We start from the raw sequence: 22415 nt of genomic DNA, 5'->3' as shown, positions 1-22415 counted from the left end.
ACCGATAGAAAATATTCCAGTGCTTCTCCTCCTAGACTTTTGTATTTAAAAAATAGAGTTCTTGTACATTTTATTACATGGTCTTGTTTCTTTTTGCTTATTGTGGATGTCACAAATACCTTTCCAAATTAATACAGATTTGTGTTAATTCATTCTACCTGTTCCTTTAAATGGCTGCATCATATTCTGCCAACTATTCCCCACTGGGAACATGAATGTTGTTTTCAGTCTAGAGCTCTTGCAAAAGATACTTCCGTGGATGTCTCGCATGTGAATCTTTATCCATGAATACTGGCATTTCTGAAGATAGCTCAGAGGTGCTATAGGCATGATACATTTAAGTTTTGGCAGCTACCATCAAGTTACCCTGCTGAGCAGGATAGGTGTACCTTTTTTCTTACACTTCTACTGTACCTGAACCTAGGTTCAACTGTTCTCTGCTCAAAAGCCATATAGCAGAGACAACATTTGGCGGGAGGAAAAGCAGGTTTATTCAGAGAGCCAGCAAATCAAGATGTGGACCAGCATCCTAATGTACCATCTGAAGCCAGTACAAATTTTAGGCTTTTTCTACATTCAGGGCAGGAGGAAGTGGAGGTGGGTAGGAGCAAAAGGTAAGGGTCCCAACGAGGTTAGGAACTTCTTTGTCCTTGGTCAGGTCATGGTGCTCCTACAAATCTTTAACAAAAACATACTTAGTTGTTTACATATTTCTCCTTTAATCCCAGAGTTAGTTTCATAAAACACATGATTGCTATTTTTTGCAATCATTATGTCATAAAAGCCTCTTAAACAAAAATGGAGTCAGTTATGTGCATTCTTTTGCTGTTTCATTATTACACTAACAACTCTAGATGTTTTTGTTCTTTTGCAAGTTTTGCCAGTCTGATAGTTTGTGGGGGAGGGGAATGACATATTTTTGATTGGATTTTTCTTATTAGTGAAATTGAGCATCTTCCCTGGATATATTTGCTATCTGAATTTCCTAGTGAATTGCCTGTTCATGTTAGGTGCCCATTTTTCTATTGGGAGATTTGTGCTTTTTCTGATTTTCTCCTATGAGGTCTTTAAAATATGATGAAGGTTAGATGTCTGATTACTGTATGTGCTACAAATATTTCCTTTCGTTCTGTCATTTGTCTTTTAATTTTGTTTATGTTTTTCTGGCATCACACAGGATTTTTTTGTCTGTTTAAATAAAAGTCCCCAACTGGCTTTCCTCTTTCCCTGCTGACTCAGGGTACTCATTACACATGCAGAGCTCTCCGTTCAGAGATGTCCTCGGGGCTTTTCCAAGAACATAAGGCTTTTCAGTCCATGTCCCTGCAGCGTTTATTATTATGTTTGTTGTTTGTTTTTCCGTTATTTTTATGTCTTTTTGTGTAAGGATTCACTGTCCTACCTCCTGCTGGTAGCTGACACTTCTTGTTTCTCTCTGCTGTCTGCTTTTACACTGACCCAATGCAATCACATCCTTTTATGGTCTAGAAAACCAAACAGCACAACTTGCTGGCAGTCGTTGTCTGGGGTAAATACCCGAGGTTCATTGCGTTCTGCGGAGGAAATCAAGGACACAGACACACATAGAGAGTGAAGTTAAGAGCGGAGGTTTAATAGGCAAAAGAAAGAGAAAGGAGAAAGAAAGAGAAAGGAGAACAGCTCTCTCTCCTTCAAGGGAGAGGGGCACCCGAGTGGGACTGGCAGAGTGCCAGGGTTTTATAGATAGGCTTGAGGAGCCAATGTCTGATTTACATAGGGCCCAAAGATTGGTTGGACCAGGTGTGACAATTACCTTGCTCACCAGGAAGCTGGCCACCCCACTCTAATCTTATGTTATGCAAATGGGGTCTCTACTCCTCCTGCCGCTCCTTACTGTGCACCTGGTTGACAAGGAAAGCGGAAGATGGAGCCACCATGCTGAACATGCCTAGCCTCCAGGTAGCCTTTTCCTATTGGCACAGCTGCTGGCATTCATCCGTGCAAGCTTCCAGCTTCCTTGTCTATGTCTGCAGCTCGATTTTACAGGCTGTTCTTTGTTAGAAAAGAAAATGTTTTGGGAGCCACTTTTCATTAAAAGGAAAACCTTACCAAGGACTTCCTTACCTCTGCTATCTGCCTAAATAATTTCTTCTTAACTTGCCAGCATCATGGGTAAAAGGAGGCAAAACAGGTTGTGAATCAGGAACCAGTGGGCTTTCCTGAGTGAAGCACCTTGGTTTTAGTGCTTGGCCTCTGGGGCATCTGTCACAGCTGTACAGAGACCTTGTTCTGGTCAGCTGAAATTGGTAAAGGGGTAGTTTCCAGATGAATGAAGTGCTTTTGTGGATATTTATCTTACATGACAGGCTATGGAGGAGCCTCTGCCCTGACCTGACTCCTGGGGTGCTCAGAGCCAGAGCCTTCCCCTTCAACCTAGAGTACTCTTTCCCCAGTATCTGCTGGACCCACTAAATGTACAAAGCCCAATTTCGATGAGTCCTGCTCCAAGGAGCCTTTACCAGTATCCTGCCACCAGCTTTCCAGCCACTTGGTTTGTGTGGACTTTCTCACTTCCTACTTTGTATTATGGCTATTTTTGCATCTGTTTGTCTCCCCTGCTTACCTGGCAGTCCAAGGGCTTTATTATTTAACCTCCTGAACACAGAGCTTAGAACATGGCAGGAATTTGGATGAATGTTGACTAAATTCCTCTTGGCATCTCACAATTACACCCCCTATGGTACCTCACTAGAAGGTACTACCCAGATTTACCAGTATCACTACTTAACATTTTAATCTAATTATTGTTGATAGAATTTACACAACTTTATATTAAAACACTAAATTTCTTTAAGTGACAAGTAGGTTTGATTTCATGTTATATTTTGATTAACTGTTTAGGATCTGCTTCTGTAACTAGTGGGAAAATGTTCATGATCAATCCGTGGTGCCTGCCATGGGCACAGGAGCAGGTTCTCTCAGTTTCTGTGCTGTACCAGTGCCATGCCTGACCTGGTAGAGAAAAGAGTGAGAATAAACATAAAATATTTGTGTCCCTCCAAAAATTCCTGTGTTGAAGTCCCAACCTGCAGTACAGTTTCCTGTGGAAGGTACCCGAGTTACTGCTGACATCCTGGCAGGGGGGTTACAGGGGAGCCCTCCCCTGCCCCACTCGTGCCTGTCTAACTATCTGTAATAGTGCTTCAAAATGTGGCCTTATTTGGAAATAGGGCCTTTTCACATATAGTTAGTTAAGATGAGGTCAGACCTACCTATCACGGTGGGTTCCTAATCTATGACTGATGTCCTTATAAAAGGGGGAATTTGGACACAGACATGAGACAGGAGGAGAATACCATGTGAAGATTAAGGAATATTTATGTTGAGCTAAGTAAATTCTGAAACAGAATGTGTTTAATGGAAAGGTACATTTATATTGCCAAAAAGAAGAGTTCATAGTAAAACAAATAAGTCATGAAATTTTATATTTGAATCCATGAAGCAAAACTGTCAGAAATACAAGAAGAAATTGGCTAAACCACCTTTTGCATTATACCTTTAATGTACTTTTTTCAGATTTTGACAAATAAAGCCATTGAAACGTAAATAAGGATTTAGAGGATTATGCAATGTAGCCAGTAATCTTGATTCCAGATGCATAGATATTCAATGTCAAATTTAAATTTAACATTTTAATAATGCATTTTCAAAATTTTAATAAACTTCAAATTTATAGAACTTGGAAAGCCCACTTTTTTATCACAATGCAGTCAATCTAAAAATTCATAACAAAAAGTTACATTTAAAAAAAATCAGTTATTTGTGCAAAGGAACCTGTCCCAATTAACTTCAGGTGAAGGATGGAAATCAAAACGCTAAATCTATTTTGTAATTAATAAGTATGGCCCCATGCATATCAAGTGGATGTAGCTCAAACAATGTTTAGAGGAAAGCTGTGGCTTGAAATATTTTTATTAAATATTTCATTAAATATTTCTTTAAATATTTTATTAAATATTTATTAAAGGTGGGAAAACTAAAAATTTGACTTATGAATGATTAATTTGACTAATGAAAATAGAAAAAGAATAAAAGAATGCCATAGGCAAACTGAAAGGATGGAATTAATGAAAGAAATAAAAATGAGAAATATTAAATTAGGAAACAAGAGTATTACCTAATTGACAAGTAATTCTTCATCAAGACTGGTAAAAGAGAAAATCCCTGGCAAGTCTAATTGTAATTTTAAAAAGAATGAAAATAAATGAATATTAGGAGTAAATAAATTTAACAAAGTTTAAAAATTTATGAACAAATAGTGTGCATAACTTAGATTTTATGTGTTGAAACCTTTCAAAAGAAAGCTAATTTCTAGAAGGAAGTATTAACCCAATTTGAATCAAAAAAAGTTTTCTTTTTTCCTTTTTTTTTTTTTTTTTAATAAAATGAGAAAAGGTGAAAGCTAGGCAAGGATTTGAGAAAGCTGACAAAGAACTGCACCCCAAATGGTTCCAGGCCTTGAAAGCTTTATGGGCAAATTATTTAAACAGTTCCAGAGCACGAGAAAAGTTAGAAATAGACTGATTTGTAAAGTCAGCACAACTTTGAAACAAAAATGTACAAACTATGAACGCAATTTTATGCATTAAGATAAAGATACAAAAGATAATACTAGCAAATCAAATTAATAATTATAGAAATACATACTAATGGCGAAAATGCTTGGGTGGTTTATCATTAGGAAATCTGCTAATGTAAATAATTCAAGGAAGAAAACTATTGACAAAAATAAGTTTAGGTATTAATTTTAATGGAGAAATATCTTTATAAACGAATAATAGAAATATATTTTCTTAACATAGATGAAATACACACTTGAAACCGTAATTAATGTCTTATGCAGAGTGATTAAATATTAGAAGGGTTCTCAGTAAAGTGAAGAATCTGAGAGGAATGCTCACAGTTATTCAACAAAGTTTTGGAATTTCCAAGGCAATAAGGTAAGGAAATAAAATATAATTACTTAAAAGGTGGAAAAGAAAGAAAGAAAGGGAAGACAGAATTAACATTGTTGGAGATACCATGATTATCTACATGAAAAACCTAATCCAGTCACTGGAAAATCTGTTAGAAGACTGAGTATGAAATGGCCAAGAAATGTATGAAAAAAGTGCTCAAATGTATGAAAAAAATGTTCAGTGTCACTAATCATCAGGGAAATGTAAAACAAAATCACAGTGAGGTATTATCTCACCCCAGTTAGAATGGCTGTTATCAAAAGGACAAAAAAATTAATAATGCTGATAAGGATATGGAGAAAAGGAAGTTCTTATACACTGCTGTTGGGAATGTCAACTGGTAAAACCATTATGGAAAACAGTATGAAAGTTTTCCTCAGAAAACTACACATAGAACTACCATATGATCCAGCAACCCCCACTACTGGGTACTTAACTGAAGGAAAGGAAATCAATCAATATATCAAAGAGAAATCTATGCCCCCATGTTGATTGCAGCACAATTCACAATAGCCAAGAGTCTAGTTTTTATGCAGACATACGGTTTTATTTCTCTTGGATGTGACCTTGGAATGGATCTTGTGGTAGTTCCACGTTTAACCTCATGAGGAACTGCTAGACTGTTTTCTGAAGTAGTCGCACCGTTTTACATTTCCACCAGCAGTGTGAGTGGTCCAGTTTCTCATATCTTCACCAACACATTATTGCATTTTTATAAATTATGATAACCATCCTCATGGGTGTGAAGAGGTATCTAACTGTGATTTTGGTTTCTAATTCCCTAACAACAAATGAAGTTGAGCATCTTTTCTTGGGCTTATTGGCCATTTGTATGTCTTTTTTGGAGTAACATTCAGATCCTTTGCTCATTTTTTTCTTTTTTTTTGAGACGGAGTCTCACTCTGTCCCAGGCTGGAGTACAGTGGCACGATCTTGGCTCACTGCAACCTCTGCCTCCCAGGTTCAAGCTGTTCTCCTGCCTGAGCCTCCTGAGTAGCTGAGACTACAGGCATGTGCCACCACACCAGGCTAATTTTTGTATTTTTGGTAGAGACAGAGTTTCACCACGTTGGCCAGACTGGTCTTGAACTCCTGACCTCATGATCCACTCACGTTGGCCTCCCAAAGTGCTGGGATTACAGTCGTGAGCCACTGCTCCCAGCCTGCTCATTTTTTTTTTAATAATTTCAATTTTTATTTTAGATTCAGCAGGTACATGTGCAGGTTTATTACTTGGGTATATTGCGTGATGCTGAGATTTAAGGTATGGCTACCCACATAGACAGCAGTGAGCATAGTACACAAGAGGTAGTTTTGAAAACTGCCCTGCTCCCTCCCTCCCTCCCCCATCTAGTAATCCCAGTGTCTCTTGTTGTCATCTTTATGTCCATGAGCACCCAATGTTTAGTTCCCACTCATAAGTGAGAGCATGTGCTATTTGGCTTTCTGTTCCTGCATTAATTCACTTACAATAATGGCCTTCAGCTGCATCCGTGTTGCTGCAAAGGACATGATTTCATTCTTTTTTATGGCTGTGTAGTATTCTATGGTGTATATGTACCACATTTTCTTTATCTGGTCCACTGTAGATGGACACCCAGATTGATTTTATGTCTTTGCTATTGTGAATAGTGCTGCGATTAGGGCACGCATCTTTTTGGTAGAACAATTTACATTTTCCTTTGGATATACCCCAGTAATGGGATTGCTGGGTCAAATGGTAGTTGTAAGTTTTTTGAGAAATCTCCAAACTGCTATTTCCACAGTGGCTGAACTAATTTACATTCCCACCAACAGTGTGTAAGCATTCCCTATTCTCTGCAGCTTTGCCAGCCTCTGTTGTTTTTTGACTTTTAGATAATACCCATTCTGACTGGTGTGAGATGGTATCTCTGTGGTTTTATTTTGCATTTCTCTGATGAGTAGTGACATTGAGCATTTTTTTATGTGTTTGTTGGCCATTTGTATGTGTTCTTTGGAGAAGTGTCTGATGTACCCACTTTTTAATGGGGTTATTTGGTTTTTACTTGTTGAATTGTTTGCTTGTTTACTTGTTGAATTGTTCAATTCCTGAGAGATTCTGGATCTTAGACCTTCGTTAGATGCATAGGTTGCAGATATTTTCTCTCATTCTGAGGCTGTCTGCCTACTCTCTTGATAGTTTCATTTGCTGTGCAGAAATTCTTTCATTTAATTAGGTTCTACTTGTCAATTTTTTTGTTGCAGTTGCTTTTGATAACTTAGTCATAAATTCTTTGCTAAGACGGATGTCCAGAATGGCATTTCCTAGGATTTTCTTCTAGGTCTTACATTTAAATCTTTAATCCATCTTGACCATTTTTTAATTGAGGATATTTATGTTTTTATTATTGAGTAGTAAGAGCAAAAGCCACTTTCAAAGGTCATGTACTGTTTGAGGATATTGTGAGGGCAATGTTTGGAAGATAGAAAAACACCCAGTATCCAGAGGACACTATGGAGATTGCACAATCCATTTTGTCACAAGCAGCCCCTGTGAGCTTAATCCTAAATCTTTTCCACCTGCGAATGCCAGAGCCCTCCCCTGCTGCCTTCCTGCGGTCATCCATCAAGACCCTGGTCACACGAGTGGCAATGGCCACAGGTTCGCTGGCAATTGGATCTCTTTGGCTGCTGATGAGGGTTGGTGTCAGGGCCTCCTTTACAAATGCTGGCCCCTCTGGCTTAGATGACATCCCTTCCATGGAGAAGCTGAGCCCAGTGTCCTGAGAACCTCATACTTAGGCATATAAAGCATTCATTCCTTTAATGAATTTGGATTTACTGAAGATATTCTGGAAATTTTACATAAACACACACTTGAATCTCATTCACAACTAAAGATTCTTTGCCCATATTAAGACATACTACTTAATAAATTGCAGCTTTCCCACTTCACTTCTGTAAAGCCAACTTGTTATTTTAACATTATTCTACTTGGTTGATTAAAATGCATTCTTACAAATGATCTTTCTTATGTGCTTAAAGAACTCGTATCTTTGGGCTCCATCAGGTCTCTTTCTATCCACTTCTAGGCTGATGAACCTTACAATTGAGAATTATTTTGCTGATTGGCATAAAACCAGCACTATTTTATTATATTCATAGATTTTGTGCATTAGGAATTCAGACAGGGTGTGGTAGGATGGCATGTTTCTGCTCCTCAATGTCTGAGCTACTAGTCTAGAAGTTACATAGTGTCACTCCCACTGTATTTTATTGGTCAAAATAGTTGCAGAGGAAACTAACTTCAACCCTTGATGGAAGGAATATAGAGAAAATTTATGGGTATTTGAAAAAATCTGCAGAAGTTCTCCATCGATGCTTGTTGAATGAGGAACAAATGAAGGAACTGGATTTTCTTATGTCTAGGTAAATGGTCTCAAGTTTTACAGTCAGACTCTAATACTGAAAGATCCCTCCAAACGACAGGACTGAGAAAAACACCATTTTCTTTATGCCAGCTGGATTAGAGGGTTCTTCATGCTGTCTTCTCTGCCTCCTATCTGGCCTGTGGCATTGAACCCTGATTCCTAAGTATGGCAAAAGTGCATTTGTGCCAGCCTGGGCAACACGGAGAAACCCATCTCTACAAATACAAAAAAGTTAGCCAGTGTGGTGGTACAAGCCTATTTTCCCAGCTACCCAGGAGGCAGAGTGGGAGGATGGCTTGAGCCCGGGAGGTCAAAACTGCAGTGAGCCAAGGTCATGCCACTGCACTCCAGCCTAGGCGACAGAGCCAGACTCTGTCTCAACAACAACAGAAAAAAGTGCATTTGTGCTTCCTGCCCTCTTTGCCCACAAACATACATACATGTTTACCGGCAACTGGGGAAGGAGGTCAGGTAAATGAGAAGGAAGCTGACATTCAGGCCTCAGGTGGAATGCTCCTCACACATCTTTCTTGTGCCCCATAAGGTAAGCATTCTAATACCCATTTTATGTATAAGGTAGCAGAGGGTCAGAGAGATTAGATCACTCTAACAGGCCCCTGTGGTGTCCACTTCCACTTTCATATCCATGTGGCCCAACTCTGACTTCAGCCACAGCTACAGTGGGCAATTCTGTGTGAGCCCATTCTCATTTCAGGCTGACAGTATCCCAGATCATGGTGCAATGTCAGTCCACTTTATACTTTGTATTAAAGATTTATACTTTGCATCAAATTTGGAGAATTTTCAGCCAGATTTCTTCAAATGTTTTTCTATGTTCCTTTCTAACTCCTTCAGAGACTTTAAGTATATTAGGCCACTTGAAGTTTTCCATTGCGATCATTGATACTCATTTCATTGAAAAAGAATATTTTTATTACTTTCTTTCATTTTGGATTGTTTCCATTGCTATGTCAAGTTTACTAATCTTCTAGTTTGTCTAATGTGCAGTTAAAACCATCTGCTATACTTTTCATTTTTTATTATTTTATGTTATTTTTGAGACAGAGTCTTGCTCTGTCATCCAGGTTGGAGTGCCGTGGTGCAACCTCGGCTCACTGCAACCTCTACCTCCAGGGTTCAAGTGATTCTCATGCCTTAGCCTCCTGAGTAGCTTGGATGACAGGCATGTGTCACCACGCCTGGTTAATCTGTGTATTTTTAGTAGAAATAGGGTTTCACCATGTTGGCCAGGCTTGTCTCGAGCTTCCTGACCTCAAATGACCTGCCCGCTTCGACCTCCCAAAGTGCTGGGATTACAGGCGTGAGCCACGGTGCCCAGCCCCATCTAGTACGTTTTTAAAATTTCAGACATTGTAGCTTTCATCTCCAGAAGATTGCTTTGGGTCTTTTTGCCTCTTCCACAGCTCTACTTAACTGTTAGAACATATGGAATACAGTTATAATAACCGTGTTAATGTGTTTGTTTGCTAATTCTAAAATCTGTGTCAGTTCTGCATCATGTTTTGGCAGCTTGAACTGTTTTCCTTCATTATGGGTTGTATTTTCCAGCTTTGTTGCATGCCTGGTAATTTTTTATTTGATGCCAGACATTGTGAAATTTAAGTTGCTGGCTTGAGAATTCTCTTAAGGCTGTGAGCTGGGGGCAGTCACCGGGCTTGTCTTACTTGTTATCCATTTCTCAGGGATTGCTGTTGTTCATTACCTGATACCTACTGTCTTCTAAACCATCATTTCTTGTATTTGTTTTGGTTTTTTCTTTTGTTTTTGTATGTTTGTTTCTGACAGGAAGGTAAGTCTGATCTGTTACTTCATCTTGGCTAGAAGCATAACTCGATTGTGACTTAAAAAGCAATGACTCAAAAAAAAAAAGCTGCTCTCTGGATATGGGGAGCTGTCAGCATAACTCACACCTTGCTTCCCGAATGCACCTGCTCTCAGTAGCCAGACTCACAGACCAGAAGATGTGAAAGGCCTCTGTAATGATCACACCTAAAGCACTGTGGGCACCACATTTTAGGGAAATAGAGGCAATTAGAAACATATTCAGAAATGTGACGAGAATATAGAGAGTCAAACTATTTTTGTAAGAGGAACAGTTTAAATGATAGAAGGATGTTTGTCCCAGAACAGAAAAGACTCAAAAACTCAATTATACTCTTGCCTTGTCTGAAGGGCTACACAGCAGAAGAATGTATGACTCTAAGGGCAAGTCCGGGCCCAGTAGCTGAAATCTTCAAGGAGACAGGTGGACTGGGTTGTCTGGGGGTATAGCGACCACCCACCACTGGAGGAGTCCAAGCAGCAATAGATGCACATGGGATTGAAGTCTCACGAGGGTGTTGGGCTCATTGTCCTCTAAGGACGCCTCCTGCCCTGAAACTCCATTGCCATGTGGAATCCCATCTTCTTCCATCTCAGACCTTGCGGCAGTAACCCTTGTCCGTCTACTGAGCAGAAGAACACCTTCTTTGTTATTGCTTTGGTGCTCCTATTGTAAGTTAGTTCTGTGCCTTTGGAGCCAGCTCTTTAGTTAGCTGAGTGTGCTGCTGCTGCCCAGCCCATCTCATCGTTCTAGAATCAGCTGGTCCTCTTGAAAGTGGAGAGGGCTCTTAAAATTCCTGAGGAGCAAGAAACTGGCCCTCCTTAAAGGCACATGCATGCTGTTCATGTGAGTCCTGACTGGCATTTGGTGTTTGGAGGAACTGTAGGTACATGGTAAGTGTCATGAAGAGCCAAGTATGCTGGAATGAAGACTTTTGATTTATCCTCATTTCCTGCAGAGAAATGGTGTGTGGCCAACTTCTAAGAATGATATAGACAACAGGGTGGAGAGGAGACGGTTGGAGAGCTAACTGTGACGTTGAAGCAGACAGGTTTGGTGCCCATTGTTACGTAACTGGGGAGAGGAAGGAATAGTGCATGATGCTGCTGAGAGTTCTGACTTGAGTCTACAGCCATACCACCCTGAACGCACCCGATCTCGTCTGACCTTGGAAGCTAAGCAGGGTCGGGCCTGGTTAGTACTTGGATGGGAGAGCGCCTGGGAATACCGGGTGCTGTAGGCTTTAAAAAAAAAAAGAGTTCTGACTTGAGGTATGCAGAACTTGAGATTTGCAGTCACTCGTAACATAACAGAAGACAGCTCTAGAAGTCATAAGCAAAAAGAGAGTTCTTGGATAAATGTTAATGGTTCCCATCAATCAAGGTGGACCAGCTTTGGGAAATGAACAGAAACCTCGGCAGTTTCCATGGGTTAAAGAAGTATGAAGTCCAGGGAATATCTGTTAGTAGCCGCAGCTTGGTCAGGACACTGTGCTCTGTTCTGCTGATGAATTTGAACCACTCCTTCACCCTGCAAGGATGCAGGGAGGTAAAATCTAGCTCTTTGACTTCCAGAGTGGAAGCTAGGGTACTGTCTTCCGCCATAATCACTCACAAAGCAGGATTTCTTTTAAGTAAGACGTAGGTTTAGCTGCTGATCAGTCTGATTAAGCGACAGATGTTACTGCTGGTAGTCATGCTTCTAATAGGGATTATAATGTATACCAGTAAGTGATTGAGTTTCGGTGCATATAGCAGAAAAACTCAAATATCAGGGCCTTAAATAAATCTATTTTATAGCCAAAGGTAGGCAGTCGAGAGTTAGTAGAGGGGCTCTGTGATGTAACGAAGGACTCATTCTCACAGCTTTCACTCCACAGTCCTTACTGTGTGGCCCCGGCTTCCCTGCCTTTCACGATGGCTGCTAGACCTACCCCATCATGTCTGTGTTTCATATGGAAAGGAGTGTTCCCAAAAGCCCTGCCCATGACCTCTGCATCCATCTGATAAGCCAGAGCCATGCCAGTTGAACACCTCTAACTCTAATGGAGCAGGCACATTGCCACTCTGAATAAATCAAGGTTCCTTAGCATGGAAGGAGAGAATGTATATGAGGTAGGCTACTAGTGGTCTTTCCATGGAGAGTAGAAAGAGGGGGATGTTTGGTAGAAAGATTGGGCACGATTTAGCTGGAGAGAACTGAGACTGAGCTCGACTTTTTCAGGAGGTAAGTAAAGGCAAGATCTGGAGCTACGGAGGAACATCTTGACTAGAGACATAGTCTTGGGTCACACAAATATCTGATTAAAAATAGAGGCAATGGAGGCCAGACACAGTGGCTCACGCCTGTATTCCCAGCACTTTGGGAGGGCGAGGCCGGATCACCTGAGGTGGGGAGTTTGAGACCAGCCTGGCCAACATGGCAAAACCTGTCTCTACTTAACATACAAAAATTAGCCAGGCATGGTGGCACATTCCTATAATCCCAGCTATTTGGGAGGCTGAGGCAGGAGAATCGCTTGAACCTAGGAGGCGGAGGTTGCTGTGAGCCAAGATGGCACCACTGCACTCCAGCCTGGGCGACAGAGTGAGACACTGTCTCAAACAAAAAAAGGAAAGAAAGAGAGAGAGAGAGAGAAGAAAGAAAGAAAGAGAGAGAGAGAGAGAAAGAAAGAAAGAAAGAAAGAAAGAAAGAAGAAAGAAAGAAAGAGAAAGAAAGAAGGAAAGAAAGAGAAAGAAAGAGAAAGAAAGAGAGAAAAGAAAAGAGAGGCAATGGAAAAAGGATTTAAAAACAGACAAGACAAGGGAAAAAACTCAGGGGAATGGCAGTGCATAGAGCTCAGTTCTCAAGTGTGATCTGTGGACCTGGGGAGTCCTGAAATGTCTTCAAGGGCACACAAAGTTAAACCTATTCTCATAATAACACTGTGATGTTATTTGCCCCTTTCTATGTGTCAACATTTGCACTGATGGCGTAAAAAGCCTTGGTGGGTAAACTTGCTGGGCTTTAGCGTGAATCATGGCAGTGATACCAAACTGTCCTCTTTGTCACTACATACTTGCAATTAAAACATTATTTAAAAGTGTTTAAATGCTAGCTTCACTTAAGAATGTCCCTGATGAGACAGTAAAAATTAGGGGTTGTATTAAGCCCCAAATGGAAAACATGCATAAAGTGACTTCTGCAGAGACCAAAGTGCAGTGATTGTGTCAAGGAAAAGCACGTAGGCTTTCTCTGGGCTGTGAGCTGAACTAAGTGTTTTTTCATGGAACATAGTTTTTGCTTGAAAGAGTGACTAACAAACAAATGGTAGTTATTAAAACTTATATATTTGGCAGATATGTTCTCAAATAAATCGAACTTGTCACTTCAAGGAAAACAATTGACAGTCTTTATTGTCACTGGTAAAATTCAGGTTTTCTAATAAAAATTTGAGTTTTGGAAAGCTTGTGCCTGCCACCATAATGTTGACCAGTATCTAGAGATGTTTCTGATGCGATATATGGTAGTATTAATAAGTGCGAATTTTTAAATGTTGTATAATGTAATGTATCGACATTTAGAAGGTCTGTATAATATGGTTAACTAGTATTTTCCAAGTGACCAATACATAATATTTAAAATCATGTGATGGATAAAGATCCATTGAAAGTGTTAGATAAACTAACCTATTTTAATACTGTATTGAATATTACAATATGACAGTACGAAAAAGTCATTAATATAGTTTTGGATTTCATATTACAATTAGCCTTTAAGAAACTACCACTTGTCAAGATTTGGAAAAATACCAAAGGAGAATATACTCAGTATTCTGAAAAAGCTTCCTCCTTTTCTCCCTTTTCCATGTCTATGTGAGGCCATATTTTCTTCATATGCCTCAACTAAAACAACATATTGTAACAGATTGAGCGCAGAGCAGATACGAGACTCCAGCTGTCCATTATTAAGTAAGGCATTAAAGAGATTTGCAAAAATGCTAAACCATAATTAAGAGGTAATTTCTTAATAGGATAAATGTGTGTGCATGCGTGTTATACCTTAGTCTAAAAGGTGGTATTTTATTTAATGGAGAAACCCTGAGACATTTCCACTAAGATCAGAAACGAGGCAATAATGCCCTCTATCTCTGCTACTATTCCAAATTATAATCGACGTATTATCCCATATCACTAAATAAGAGAAATTAGAGGCAAAAGAGTGCATAAAGAAAAAGTAAAGCGATCTCTATTTTTAGATTATATAATAGTACACCTGGAAAAGCCTAGTGAATCAGTGATAAAATTGAAGCAAATAATTCAGGGAGTAGCACAGTGCAATGTTAATATATGAAAATCAATAGCCTTCTTATACATAAACAATAAGCAGAGGATATAACGGTAGAGAAAGCCCCATTTACAGTAGTAAAAAGATTAAATACTTAGGAATAATTCTAATAAGTACACAAAGGACAAGTATATGTGAGGAAAATTTGAAAACACTCCTGAAAGACACAAAAGTAGGTTTAAACAAATGAGAAAACATCCCTTGTTCTTGGGAGGATAACTCAACATTATTAATATGCCATTTATCCTGAAGTTAATTCATAAATTTAATGCAATCCTAATAAAAATATTAGCAAGCTATTTTATGGAGTCAGATAAGTTAATACTAGCAAAGTTCACGTGGAAAAATATACCTTCAAGAATAGCCAAGAAAAACTATAAGGAATAGTCCTACCAAACATTAAAACATACAATAAAGCCTCTGTAATTAAAGTGGTGTGGTACTAGTGCCTGAATAGGCAATTGGCCAGAGGAATAGGAGAGACAGTTCAAAATTAGATCCAAACACGTATGTGAATTATATGATAAAGTTGGCTTCTCAAATCACTGCAATTTATATAAATGTTGGTGGAGCGACTGGATAACCATTTAGAGAAAGATAAAATTAGATTTGTATCCCATAACTCACAAAAGAATAACTCCAAATGGATTAGAGATCTAAATGTGAAAAATAAAGCCATAAAAGTATCAGAGGAAAACAAGGGTGAATTTTTCTTTAAGCTTTTTGTGAGAAATAGCTTTCTGCTATGACTCAGACTCCAGAGGCAATAAAAGGTTGATAAATCTTACCACATAAAATTTTTGAAATTTTTAAATCACCGCAAAGCCAAAAGACAGGAGACCATCTGGAAGAACATATTCACAACATGTACCACAAAGGTTTAATATCCCAAATACAGGGAACTTTTAAAAACTGAGAGGCAAAAGATCAAAGTAGAAAAATGGGGAGGAGACAGGAGCAGACAATTCACTAAAAAGCAAAACATAAAAATGGTCCTCAGACATACAAATAATGTTCAAAGTCACTCATAATTAGAGAAATGCAAATTAGAACAACAATAAGAAATCATTTCTCACCTGTCAGACTGACAAACATTAAATAATGTGACAGCATGTTCTGTTGGCCAAGACTATGGGGAAGCAGACCTCCCATACATTCCTGGTGGGAAGGCAAATTGGTGCAACCCTTCTGGAGGAAAGTTTGGCAAAGTAAAACTATGTATGTGCTTACTTTTTGGCCCAGCAACCCCACTTCTAGAGATCCACTCTGAAAATACACTTCTGATAATAATAAAACACATACGCCCAAGGTTATTCATTGCAGTGTTGTTTCTCATTGGAAAATATTGGAAACACCTAAACATCCAGTATTTAGAGCGGTTGAATACACCATGGCACATCAGTAAGATGAAGCACTATGCAATAAAAAAAAAAAAAAAAAGAATTGAGGAAGAGCTGTATGGATGAAAATGGAGTGAAATGAAAATGAAATGAAAGTGAAATGAACATGAACACAGAGGACATACTGTTCAGTGAAGTCAGCAAAGCCCGTGTATCTACGGTAAACAGCTCTTCATAGAAGAAAGAAAAGGACACAAGAAAATGTATGTGTATCTGCACATTTGTGCAAAAGAAATGCAGCAAGGATAAACCAGAAATGAAAGAGACTGGTCACCTACAGAGAGTGGATGGAACAGGGATGGAAAGAAGACAGGAATGTAGTGGGGTGGGAGTGACATTTCTCCAGCTCGCAAGACCATAGTGATGTTTAACGTGCCCTTCAATGTCTGTAGTGAGGGCTGTCACTGTACTTGTGTGACTATATCACTGTGGACACTTGGTCCGACCCAGTGTGGAAATATTTGTGTTAAGTATCATGCAGTGTAGAAGGAAAATTTCTACTTAACAGCACTTGCCTATGAGTGCTGGGATATCAAAAAGGAGTACTTGTTTTCACTACAACAGTTCTAACCAGCTACAGATGTTTGAGAACCTTTCACTGTGAGGGACCCAGATACCAGACCCACACTGGACCAAACAGAAGACTGTTTTCTAACCCCAGTGAACAATGAGGATTGTTTTAACCAGTTCCTTTCTATCTGGAGCACGAGTGTCGCCTTTCTAGCCCTTAAAAAACCCTGCCTTTCCGGGTGTTGAACAATGAGAACACATGGACACAGGGAGGGGAGCGCTACACACTGGGGTCTGTTGGGGGGAAATAGGAGAGGGACGATGGGGGGTGGGGAAGTGGGGAGAGATAGCATGGGTAGAAATGCCAGATATAGGTGATGGGGAGGAAGGCAGCAAATCACACTACCATGTGTGTACCTATGCAACAATCTTGCATGTTCTTCACATGTACCCCAAAATCTAAAATGCAATAAAAAAAATTAAAAAAAAAAAATCCCTGCCTTTCTACCACAAGAGGAAACACTGGTTGTGCTCCCTTGCCTAACAAGTTAGGAACCAGCCTCAGTGGTTTTTATTTGTATTTCTTTTGCCTGTGATGGTCTTTGTTTCATTCTTTGTCAGCAGATAAGAGATATTTACATAAGCTGAAAGACCCATATCAGCTTCTTACTGAAATCTCCCAAGTCAATGTCTTGTCCAAATTGTACAGATGTGTAGATGAATTATTTTCATTTCATCTTCCTTAATTTCCTCTGCGTCATCCACAGATGCGGATGATATTGTACAATAAAATTATCAAAAGACATCAGGCAGAGACAGAAGCAGGAACTGAGTGAGGAACTGGTTAATTCATTGGCTGGCTTCCCAGTGCTGCATGGCCAACACACCATCTGTATTTTCGATTGCTTAAATAAAATTGTGGATACCTTTCTTCTTTCCCATTCACCTTGGGCATATTGTTGATGACCGTGACATTTCCCATTTCAGGAATGACCATACCTGAAGAAGACACTGATGTGGGACAAGGCAGTAAATATTGCCTTGTGGCAATTGGGAGACTCCAGGTAAGAAAAAACTCATAGCCTTTTAAATCTCAAATGAAGGCTTATTACCACAAAGTGCAGAAGACGGTGGGTCTGGATGCCTGTTCTGATCACCTGTGTTCTTGGTATTTGTTGGGTTTTGTGTCTCACTCTGTGGGACAAGGCTGAGGCCAAATCTAGAAGAGAAGGGGACTGTGAGCTGTAAGTAGAGTTGTTGCTGCGTTGAGAGGTTGCATCAGCTCATCACCCACGCTTGTGGGTTGCCAGGAACTTGACATCACATCCCCGCTTCACCCCCTTGACTATTTCCCCAGGGTCTATGGGATAAAGTCCAAGCTCATCATTAGGAGGGAATGTGTTCTCTTTCCAGGTTCACAAGGGGGCATAGTTTTAAGGGCAAGAACTTGCCAGCGCCATGCACCCCTCCTGTCTCTCTCCATCCAGGAGATTTAACGGTCTCTGTTTTAATTTTCACGGGCGCTGCAAAGGGTCAAAAGTCAATCACTCCAGCGGAAGTTCCAAGGAACTCCTTTCATTGGCCAGAGGTCTGGGAGAAGGTGGGGGGTTCCCCCAGGTTAGAAGTCCCCTTCTTCCACACCCCTTGGGACTGCATGTTTGGGTCCCCTTCTACCCTCGTGGAAGCCATCTTTCTCTCTCCTGGATTCCCATCCGGAGTCCTCCTTCATGGAAGTTGTCTCTCTTCTCCTTTTTTCCCCTCTTTTCTCTACCTAAATAAAATCACCTTTCTGCAACACTTCTTGGGTCTGATACAGGTATTGATCGACTTACGACCTATGCAACTTATGACCATTCAACTTTACGACCACAATCACTAGCCACCACTGCTCCGCGTCTGGCAGCGCAAACATTGCCCAGCTGGGCGTGCGATAGTGCGGACCAGCTTCTGCAAAATGGTGTAGAGATGATACAAATGGCATAAAATGAACAAGAAAATTATGATATATAACAATAATGAAAGAAAATTATGATAAAATATGACAAAGATTTTTATAACATCATTTCACAGTACTGTACATATAATATAGCCTACTCAACTTACGACCAAATCGTGTTACGACCGGTCTGTCAGAACCAATCGTGGTCGTAAGTCGAACACTAGCTGTATTTACTTCATGAGTTTACCACGTACCTGCAGTGGTCCTCTCTCTCATTCTTGAGATGGTGGAGACCAAGAACCTACAACATTCTCTCCGGGGAGCTGCGCCTACCCTGCACCCCAAAAAACCCAGTTACAATGACCTCATCTCCTTCCCTTCTTCCTCTCTCACGTCTTATTCCCACATAGCACCCTTCCCCTTTCCATGAACCCCCACCTTTGTGAGCGTTCACAGGCTGTTTTGCCTGGTATTCCCCTGTTCCCCTCTTCTCCTTTCAATATTTCTTATCCTCCTTATCTGCTCATCTTTCAAGACCCAGCTAAACTGTCTCCCTAATATTAGTCTAAATCAATCATTCTCTCCTCCTTACTCTCATAGCACTGAGCTCTACCCTTAGTTACCCTTCTTTCACTGTCTGTTGCAGGAAGTAAGTTGAGTGCTAGCTTATCCCCTGCAACTCCTCAAGGCCAGGGAACGTGTCTTTTTTTTTTTTGAGACAGAGTCTCTTCTGTCACCCAGGCTAGAGTGCGGTGGCGCTATCTTGGCTCACCGCAACTTCTGCCTCCTAGGTTCAAGCAATTCTCCTGTCTCAGCCTCCTGAGTAGCTGGGATTACAGGCGCATACCGCCATGCCCAGCTAATTTTTTTGTAATTTTAGTAGAGATGGGGTTTCACCATGCTGGCCAGGCTGGTCTCGAACTCCTGACCTGGTGATCCTCCCACCTTGGGCTTCCAAAGATTATGGGTTTGAGCCACTGTGCCTGGCCTGGAGCATATCTTTTACTATGTGAAAATTAAACGTGCTCAATGTCTGGCCCACACAGTAACCACTCATTCAACTGGACGGTTCATTCTTCCTAGGACATTGAGGGTCTTCCCTATGCTGAAGAAGAGAGACGTACCAGACCTGGTTAAGATACACTCATCTCTCATGTGGCTGGTTTCCTAGGTCTGACCATTTTCAGGCAAATGAATGGGCAATTTCATCCATGTATGACCAACACTGGTATTGCTTGCAGATGGGTGAAGAGAGAATCTTTGGGTAAATTCAGTTCACAAATATATATGCTCCAAGTATTTTAACTAGTTCCTTAGGCTCGTTTGCCATCCTTAGTAAAGGGAAGTGGGAGAAGGGAAGGGGATTAGCATTTATTGAGCACCAACATGAGCATGTGCCAAGGTTTAACATGCAGTATCCCTTTTAAGCCTCACAAACACCCTATGAGATTATAGGTTTTATTATTCCCATTGATTGAGAAGGCAACTGAAGTTCAGAAATGTAAAGAAAGTGGTCAACTGTTACAGTTAAAGATGGGAACAGGGATGTTTGAACACTTTAGAGTCGTTGTACTAAATGACATGGAAGGATCTTTGAAGTTAAATGCATGTGGATTGTTCTTCTCATCTCTGTTACCATCTCCATGTCATCTCTGTCAACTCCTCCTCAACTGTGGACTTTCCCCATCCCAGGTGACCAGCTCTCCTGTATGCATGGATATGAACGGGATGTCAGTGCCCACGGAGTTCTTATCCCGGCATAACTCTGATGGAATCATCACGTTTGTGGATCCAAGGTGTATTAGTGTGATTGGCTACCAACCCCAGGTCAGTAGATAGTTTTGAGCTCATGGCAATTGGCTAGAGGTTTAATTTTTATTAAAACATTCTTACCTCATTTGTTTGAGATACAACGCAATGGCCATGTGGAGAAAAATCATAAAAGCCCATGTACCCTGCCTGGATAGAACGATTGATATCTTTCCAAGTCAAGAAAGGAAGTTGTAAACACCTGCGCGATTAACATGGACTCTTTCTTCTTTGGATAGGTATCCTTTCTTTTGGATAGATATCCTTCCAAGTCAAGAAAGGACGTTGTAAACACCTGCACCATTCAACACGGACTCTTTCTTCTTTGCCCTCGCTGTTATGTTCCTCTAGTTGATTTTTCACAAACTGGAGTTAAGATGTTCTATTAAAAGGGGCTCTCTTATTAATTAATGTTCATCACAAAGCTCATTAATGTGAAAGACTGCAAAGCCTGGTAAAGATGCCTGCCTAATTTTGCCTAACCTCTCGTTTCTCAAGTGCATTTGGAAACTGTTATTTATCCAGGTGGTACATCTTTAGGTCTTTGTTCTGAACTCTTTTTTAAAAAGTCAACATCATGAGAAACAAAAAGGCAGAAACAATTGAAGAGATAAAATAATCATATGTCATGTAAGGGCCTAAATTGTGTCCTGGGCCTGAAAACATATTGATAGATAAAACATTTGGGAGACAACTGAAATGTTAATGTGTACAGAATAGTGGGTGATGTCATTGAATAATTGATTTTCTTGGGTTTAGTATAGCACATGATATAGCACATTGTCGTTTTGTAAGCTAATCTCATTTTTATGAGATACATGCTAAAGTACTTTGAGGAGAAGTAGCGTGATGCCTACAACTTACCTTCAAATGGTTCAGCAAGAAATTAAGTATATACATGCATATGTATGAACATATCCATACACATGAAAAAAGAAAAATGCGAATGTGACAACATATTGATAATTATTGAATATACTTGAAGTTTATTGTACTATCAACTTTTCTGTAGATTTAAATTCATTTAAAAATATAAAACTTTTTTTTTTAAAGAAGAAAAAAGATGTTTATTCTGAGGAACAGAGCTTGAGATATGTAGATAAGAGTATTTTAATGATGTGTATTTTAGAACTAGAAACAGCTCAAACTAGAACTGTTAGGACCCTGCATATAATTCTGCATCTCTAAATTCATGTAAACCTCGAGATTCTTGGATAGAATAATGGGATAAATTGATTTATTTCCAAATTCACTCCGACCTCTGATGGCAATATATTTCCAGCCAGGCCCATTTATCCAGTGGCACCTCCCATGGGCATCCAGTTGCTCCTTGGCATGCAGATAGGACTTCCCCTCCAGTGCCCGCATTAGAGCTCACTTAGGCCGTTTGCTGATTTGGGTTGTGATCAGTAAGTTAGTTTAAACCTTTTGCTGTTTAAGACACTTCCTGGCCAGGCATGTGGCTCGTGCCTATAATCCCAGCACTTTGGGAGGCTGAGGTGGGTGGATCACTTAAAGTCAGGAGTTAGAGACCAGCGTGACCAACATGGTGAAACACCGTCTCTACTAAAAATGCAAAAATTAGCCAGGAGTGGTGGCGCGTGCCTGTAATCCCAGCTACTTGGGAGGTTGAGGCAGGAGAATTACTTGAACCCTGGAGGCAGAGGTTGCAGTAAGCCAAGATCACGCCACTGCACTTCAGCCTGGGAGAGGAGTGAAACTCCGTCTCAAAAAAAGAAAAAAAGACACTTTCAACTGGACCACTTTACTACAACACTTTTGAAGTTATCTATAAACAATGTGTCTTATTCTGATCAGTTTCATTGTGAAACACACTTTTGTTCTGGGCTAATGCTGTGTCCTTTGAATGTAGCATAGACTAACAACAGTAGATAGACAGTAAACAGGCTTTTAACAAGTACAGTTATTTTATGATAACCTCATTTCTTCAGCCACAGGAGAGCTACGATTTCCACATTTAAACAATTCCAGTTTTCATACGCAACACATCTGTCCTCAGGCTATCATTTTGCTTTCTTTTTATGTTTATTAAAGTATGTTTATTGCAGTTTGCCTCTCCAAGACTAACAAAAATAAAATTGCATTTTGAAGCTACTGATGTAGTGCCTTAGCAAAATTAGAAATTGATATTGAGCATGCCAAAGGAACTTAGAATGAATACCAGGAAGCTAGTTCCCT

General features: G+C 40.0%; 1 protein-coding gene and 1 non-coding gene across 7 annotated transcripts in view; both read left to right on the top strand.

Annotated features, from left to right (window-relative positions):
* ARNT2 (aryl hydrocarbon receptor nuclear translocator 2) overlaps positions 1 to 22415 on the top strand; it is a 188331-nt gene that overhangs the window by 118164 nt on the left and 47752 nt on the right. For all 6 annotated transcript variants that reach the window (XM_017509188.2, XM_017509189.2, XM_037731588.1 and 3 more), the window contains exons 9-10: positions 17456 to 17532; positions 20100 to 20234. In XM_017509188.2, the coding sequence (XP_017364677.1) occupies positions 17456 to 17532; positions 20100 to 20234 (212 nt within the window). The remainder of the gene's footprint in view (positions 1 to 17455; positions 17533 to 20099; positions 20235 to 22415) is intronic.
* LOC119468310 lies at positions 11357 to 11475 on the top strand. The gene has a single exon (XR_005196977.1). It is a non-coding gene; the product is annotated as a 5S ribosomal RNA (ribosomal RNA).

The sequence above is a fragment of the Cebus imitator genome, unplaced genomic scaffold, assembly GCF_001604975.1.
Source record: "Cebus imitator isolate Cc_AM_T3 unplaced genomic scaffold, Cebus_imitator-1.0 Scaffold410, whole genome shotgun sequence".
NCBI classification, from domain to species: Eukaryota; Metazoa; Chordata; class Mammalia; order Primates; family Cebidae; genus Cebus; species Cebus imitator.
The sequence above is the reverse complement of the archived record's forward strand: the minus strand, read 5'-3'. Positions and strand labels throughout refer to the sequence as shown.